This window comes from Anarrhichthys ocellatus, unplaced genomic scaffold (assembly GCF_004355925.1).
Source record: "Anarrhichthys ocellatus isolate YVR2014 unplaced genomic scaffold, GSC_Weel_1.0 scaffold10, whole genome shotgun sequence".
NCBI classification, from domain to species: domain Eukaryota; kingdom Metazoa; phylum Chordata; class Actinopteri; order Perciformes; family Anarhichadidae; genus Anarrhichthys; species Anarrhichthys ocellatus.
Genome location: NW_022280040.1, coordinates 5197439 through 5204544, shown reverse-complemented (window position 1 = coordinate 5204544; position 7106 = coordinate 5197439). Strand labels below are relative to the sequence as shown.

The 7106-nt window shown below is 42.6% G+C and overlaps 1 protein-coding gene across 1 annotated transcript; it reads right to left on the bottom strand.

Moving 5' to 3' along the window:
• Positions 1 to 1088: 1088 nt before the first annotated feature.
• Positions 1089 to 7029, bottom strand: zic4 (zic family member 4). The gene is made up of 2 exons (XM_031849842.1): positions 4468 to 7029; positions 1089 to 2386 (listed from the first exon to the last, which is right to left on the bottom strand). Exons 1-2 carry the CDS (start codon positions 5627 to 5629, stop codon positions 1947 to 1949), a joined length of 1602 nt encoding a protein of 533 aa, XP_031705702.1. The 5' UTR covers positions 5630 to 7029; the 3' UTR covers positions 1089 to 1946.
• Between the last annotated feature and the right edge of the window lie 77 nt (positions 7030 to 7106).

The following is a 7106-nucleotide window of genomic DNA, read 5'->3' as shown; positions in this document are numbered from 1 at the left end:
ACAGAGCAAACTGTCATGCACTTAACCAAACTCTATAAACGTATCAGAGAGTTGTAGCTGTGTTGTTTCCACCCACTTCTGCGTTCGTCAAGGCCGAGAGTAAAACGTGCCCGTCAGCCAAACGATTCCCCAGCACAGCAGAGCTCTTCAGGTTTATGGTTAGCTGCATATTTTCACTTCTCCTCGAGCTTATTTCACACATTTTATTTATTTATTTTTAAATCTGCAAGTGGTGCACAAAGCTGAAATAATTAATTTAAAAGTCTATTGTTAACTGCATATTTATCATGATGGGCAGACATGCTTTTATGGTTTTACATATTTCATGCACAGAGCCTAAATATGATTATGGTTAAATTTATCCATTGAACAGCTCGGCCCTCTTGCGATGCAAGTCTATTATGGGGTGGGACAACTGCCTTTTAGCGGCTTCTCCTTTGATTGTCGTAAAGTAGGCCTGGAGCAAAAGAATATATTTTTTTTCTTTATACTGCACTCGTCTGCAATATAAAGGACGTAGATTACCGTTTCCTACCCCATGGGAAGCAAATATTACATTCTTTAGAGCCGGCTTTTGAGTCCACGGACTTGGCCCCATATCATTTGAGTTTGACTTGGCTATTGCTATAGAAATCTTAATTCACCATGAGGATTCACCGTCGTGAAAAAAAATGGCTCTTTTGTACAAAATGCTCTTTGAAGTCTGGATGAGAATATTGTAGCCCATTCATCAAACTCTGCCCACGTCTGCATCAAAAACACAGCTCAGCTGAGAAAGTAAGACTTTACACACGTTTTTAATTCGCCCCTTTCACCGAAAAACACTTAGGAAAATGAAGTATTTAAATGAAACGTAAAGGACCTTTCACTACATTTTATTGCTTTGAGCTTTAGCTGTTTTTATCTGAATCTGAAAAGTAGACATGGATATATTATTACTCGAGCTTCCCTACAAGTTGGGAGTAAAGGAGGCAATTGCTTTTTTTTATATTATTTTTAAAGACATGACAGAAATGTTCCCCAAAAAACTTTTTTTTTAATTGATAACCGGCTGTAAATTCCATATAAACCCGAATGGCTCAGCAGAGTTTTCACTTTAGTCATACAAGATTTATTCAAAATACCCACAAATTACAAGGCAATTCGGTACGCATTTTGAGTGCCACTCGATTTCAGATATTAAAAAATGAGAAAAAAAAATATTGACGACAATGATACAAAAACACGTAATGCCCACTTTGATAAAACATTTATAATTTCACGCTCGTATATCAAATAGTGCAGGCTTATGAAACAGTTCAAATGTTGACCTTCTGCACAAATGAAGAAAACAAAACAATGCTGTAAACATAAACCGTTTGTACAAATAACTGCAGTAATTGGTAAGAAACTACTTGGAGACAGATCCATACAGAACTATCAACATCAACACATCGAAACTTACAAAATGTACAAATGTACATGGTTGCCCTAATTGAAACATGCACTTTGGTTCGATAATACAAAATCCCTCAATTTCAGATTGAAAAATAAATAAAAACATATTGAAGTCAAAACTCGGAATTTACAAAATAATTGTACACCAACATGCCTAGCCTACAATAATGTACCACGTAGTCTAACGGATTTACACGACTCTCCACAAGTGGACCAGTGGGCCGTCAGGGCGTACAGGCACCGAGCCAACCATTTTGAATAAGCTGAGGTTTGAAAATATATTCTTTTTATTTTGCCTGGATATTAGCACGTCTTTAAGGTTTGCACTTTTTCCTTTCAATGTGGTTAAAAATGGGTCTCTTGGCTCTGGGTGTCTGTTTGGTGGCTCAACCAAAACGGGACCAGTGGGCCTTCGCAGGCATATAGGCACCGAAGCCAAACCATTTTTAATAGTTAGGCTTCTGAAAGCGTGTTCTGTCACTTGTGAATTCTCTTTGAGTCCAATTGGATTAAAACGCGTCCCTCGGTTCTGGGTTTCTGTAAGGCGGCTCGTCTGTGGGGTCGGGCGTGGAGGGCCCGCTGGGTGGTGTCTGGGCGCCACTGGCACCTGAACTGTGGCACACGTACCATTCACTTAGATTCGCGGGTTGGGAGGCTCCCACCGGCTCCGACAGCACCGAGGAGCCTCCTGGCTCCCGGCCCAGGTCTGAGGAGGGGGAGACCAGGGACGGGGTGGATGACTCGTAGCCTGAACTGGGCGGGGGGGACTTGCAGTGCACCTTCATGTGTTTCCTCAGGGAGCTGGGGTGTGTGTAGGACTTATCGCAGCCTCTCACTTTGCAGTTGTAGGGCTTATCGCTGGTGTGGACGTGGGAGTGCTTTTTCCGGTCACTGCTGTTGGCGAAACGTCTGTCGCAGCCGTCAAACTCACATTTGAAGGGCTTCTCACCTGTGAACAGTGATGGTGACATAATGAAATATAAATCAATAAATTACGGATTCAAAAACATTGACGTTCCCCAATCAGGCCTTGTGCTATTTATTTAACTATGTATTTAAGAGACCATCTTCCAACCTCTTCCAAGCAGTTTGTACTTGACACAAATCTTTAATGTTTAAATACTAACAATGCCGGTAACCCTATTTTGTAGGCATATATGGGCTTGAAATAAACTAAGCAACAAGTATCCAACTATCTGTGACCCAAAAAAGAACAGTTTTTTTTAAAGTTTAAAAACAAAGCTGTGACAAATACAGCCACTTTTGATTATTTGTTTCTTGATTTACCAAATATTATTTTATATTTAGTATTTACAGGCAACACTTCCCCCCACCCCCCACGTGCACTTAAAAAAAGTGTGCCCACTTGGACAGAGCTGCCATGAGTCTGGTGTAAACAGGAGGGCTGAACCCCCACTGTCCTGGGTCTATACCTGGCGTCTACATGCATCAAGGCATACGTCAAAACAGACAAGCTATGAGCACAGACATAGCAGGCCTAAAACCAACTGAAGAATAATGATAAATGAAAGTATTGCCACCAGGCTACACCTACTGTGTGCTAACCCTGTCTGCTATTTGAATCCTGCAAATGGTTATGGACCTGGGTCTAATTTTGCGTTTTAATAACAACTAGTTCTACCTGATTATGACAAGGCAAAAAAAAAAAAAAAAAAAAACAGTCTGAATAAATTACACGGAAATCATCCGCTGCTGATTTTTCTCCTCCGATTAAAGCTTTTGAGAATATGTAATTGCCTCTGTCTAATTACACTTGCGGGTTGAATATCAATTTGACCTTCAGCTGCTGGGTTGAGAGAGCCAATCAAGGATATTAGTGTAGTACAAGAAACCGTCGAGGAACAGACCCCAGGGGCAGCCCCAGTCATAACCACACTTTCAGATTTTAAACATGATACCAAAGACCAGGCCCCTTGGGAGTCAACACACAGAAATAATTTAACAGATTTGTACTTAGGTAATGTGAGCAAATTATATGAATAATACATAGGGTGCAGAAATGGAGCAGAGGGGGAGTGCCATGCAGCCACCAAAAGAGAGGAATGTAGTCATTGTATTCATTTACAAGTCTGACTCGACATTTTGAGGCCTTTTTCCCCCTCACTGGCTCCACAGCACGTCATTGTTCCACAAAGGCAAGCAGCCATATTGTATCTTTATATGTTTGTTTTTTTTTTAAATCAGAGCTGTAGTTCAATCACAACTGCTGCTTCGAGCTGCAATGTATATACTTCAGTCATTATAGACGCAGTCAGCACTGCCAACCTGTTGGTGAATTATTTCAGCCGTCTGCACTTGTCAACTTGTTGCTTTGGCTAAAGGCTACCAAGAGCTGATCATTCCAAGAGCAGGCTTATATATTTCACCAAGCATACATGTCATATCACTCTGGAAAATAAAGGTATTCAAATCCTCTTAAACATATGTAAAACAAAAACACTGCCCTCTCTGTAGCTTTACGTGTAATGCAAGCCAACCAACTATTATTATTAGTATTCTTGGTTGGAATAAAGGCACAACACTGCTCATAAACACAGCTACAAGTGGCTGAAAAAACACACATCACCATCATATCAGTCACACTCGATGTGAAGATGTGTAGCGTGCATGGACCAGACCTAACGTGGGCCTCGGTCTTTGTGCTGTGGTGTAAACAAGAGGTTGAAACCGTCAAACGCCTGAGTGAGCTGTACCATAATCCCGAACCTTTGCAAAACTTGCGAGCACTGATGCACCTCACAACAAACAGGTGGGCAGTAGCTGTCGCGTGCTGCTGTATCAGCAGCACAGATTGATTAATGGCCACGGTGCATCAGAGGGTATTTTAAATGCTTAAAATGAAAGAAAATGTAATTAAAAGTCGTGAAAAAACTATCTGAAAATTATTCAAAGAATCGCTTCACTTTTTATGTTTGAATTTCAACATGCAGCTTGATCTTTTTTTTTTTTTTTTTTTTACATATAGTACATTTCCACAACATTTCCTTTTATGAATATATAGCCACTGACCTGTGTGCGTCCTTTTGTGAATCTTAAGGTTCTCGGATCTTGCGAACACTTTCCCACAGCCGGGGAATGGGCATGGAAACGGTTTCTCCCCAGTGTGCACTCGAATGTGATTTACAAGTTTGTACTTGGCTTTAAATGGTTTGCCTTCCCTCGGACACTCTTCCCAAAAACAGATATGGTTCGCCTGCTCTGGTCCACCGACGTGCTCCACCGTCACATGCGTTACGAGTTCGTGCATGGTGCTGTAAGTTTTGGAGCAAAGTTTCCTCGGCGACAGCTCTGGCTCCAGCCACTTGCAAATCAGCTCTTGCTTTATCGGCTGCCTCATGTAGCGGAAAAAGGCTCCGGCTCCGTGGTGGTGGTGGTGGTGAGCGCTGAGATTCATGTTCAGATTCAGACCACCGTAGCCATGCAACGGCGAGGCGGAGAACGGATCAGCCCTGGAGCTTGCCACTTGACTCAAGTGATCAGACCTAACGTACATTTCTCCAGGTAGTCCTAACCTTATTTGTCCATTCAACGCTTGGCCACCCGGGGATCCGCTCGAAGACTGGTCGTGATGGAGTCCGGAGAAGAGGGTATGGTTCCCAGCGTCGGGGTGATGACCATAGTGTCCGGAATAGCTACCTGTTGTTGAGACAAACATTCCGTGGTGAGAGGCTGAACCAGCAGTCTGGTCAGTCAGTACTGGCATGGCTTGAGCTGTCAGATCTCTCCGGATGAGGAAATCCCTACCTGCAGATAAAGCCTGGGCCGTGTGAGACATAGAATAGGGGACCGATGTCGCCTGAACCGGGCCAAAAGCTCCCGTTTGACTGGAGACCACTTCGCTGTGGCCTGCCATATGATGATTGTGGTGGTGGTGATGGTGGTGGGGATAATGATGGGCTGGGCTGATTTTGAGGGCCGCGGAGTGCCCCATGTGTTCTGGCCCGAATGGACTCGGCCCCAGGCGGGGTTCCGCAGTAATCTCCCCAGGGTGCGAGTGAGCCATTGAGTGTGGATGGCTGCTGAACCCCGGGAAGCCTGTCACGCTCTGAGGGGTATGGTGGTGATGATGGTGATGGTGGTGAGCCCCTGCCAAGTCAACTAATCTCAGCGCCGTGTTCCGTTTGGAAAACGTAGGGTCCATCACGGGGCTTCCCAATGCATCCACGCTCATTACTTCCTAATTTTAGAATAACTTGACAGCAGGCAAAATAATAATGATGATGACAAATATATTTTAATCGCAATGAAAAATAAAGAAAAAAAGACTTTTTAAAGTTAGGTCTATCTGCAGACTACATGAAATCCCATTCGGTTGAGAGGCAGCAGCAGGACGCTTTGATACTGAATAGAGATTCATGGTAGGCACTGCAGCCCGTGGAGCCAAACAATCACCCTGCGCTCTAATTGGTCAGAGCTCGGTGATTGACGTCACCAGTGACAGTTTCCAATGCGAAGAAAAATGTCTTAGTGACAGCAAGCAGCCAGCGCGCATGCGCAGTGCCGTAGGCAACGCTTGAAAAAAAATAGTTGTTATGCAAAGGTTATTGTACAATAAAAGTCCTAAAAAGTTGATCCAGATATACAGTATTTCTTTTGTCGCAGTGAACAAAGGCTGCGCGGCTATGAAATAGCAATTTCCCCACTTCGATTCTGCAATTACAAAACAGACTGTCTCGCAAGAGGATGCATATTGCCAGTATAAAAGTTGTTAGGATCATAAATAATGCAGTGATATCTTCATTTTGCCCTGCAACCTATGAAGGACAACTTTACGCACAAATTACGCACACTTTTACGCACGTAAAAGGTCGGCGTCAGCGGTTAACATAACCGACGGAAAACTCCACGTGGGAGTTTAAAATAGTCCGGAGTATATACCATTAATATGCGTTTTGATAAATACCCATATTTAAATATCCAGCCGTTCGCTCTTCAGCGCGTAGGCTACTGCAGCGTCGACTCCGTGCTCTGTTTGATGGGATCCGTGTAAATAGTAAGTGTGAATAGGGCGAACTGCGGCCATTGTCCCGAGGGGAAAAATTGTAATGGCCGGGACTTGTTGTTATGATCCGGGGTAATTTTGCTTTAGACCCAGGGAGGCAGCAGATGAGGGTCACAGGAGGTGGTGCCGTTGCAGCCTTAAGATCAAAATATAACGTGTGTGTGTAAGTATCGGTTACTACAATAATATCTTACTAAGTATAATATTTTGTTATCATGTCTGCTTTTTTTTGAATGCTTAATATAAAGATATTAGTTATGGATCATAACAACATGACGTATAAATTATCTGTTAATATATTTTTTGCCGTGCACTTAGTTTTTTTTAAACCATCAGCCGACTAACAGGACTATTTTCAAAATAAAACGTGTGGTCACTAAAATGTTTGGATGTTACTGTACACAGATTATAGCGGACATACATATAAAATGAATACTTATCACAACTAAGGCATTTAAAATGTATGTATTGTATTGCCATGGTAATATTTTTATAAATAACTTATAATTAACAGTCAAGACTTTAAGTATATATCTTGTGTACTGCAACCAAATAGGGGTGTGTGTGTGTGTGTGTGTGGGGGGGGGGGGGGGAAGGAAGGGCGGGGAGAATAAAAAAAAGAAGGATAAATATTTTTTGTTTTTTT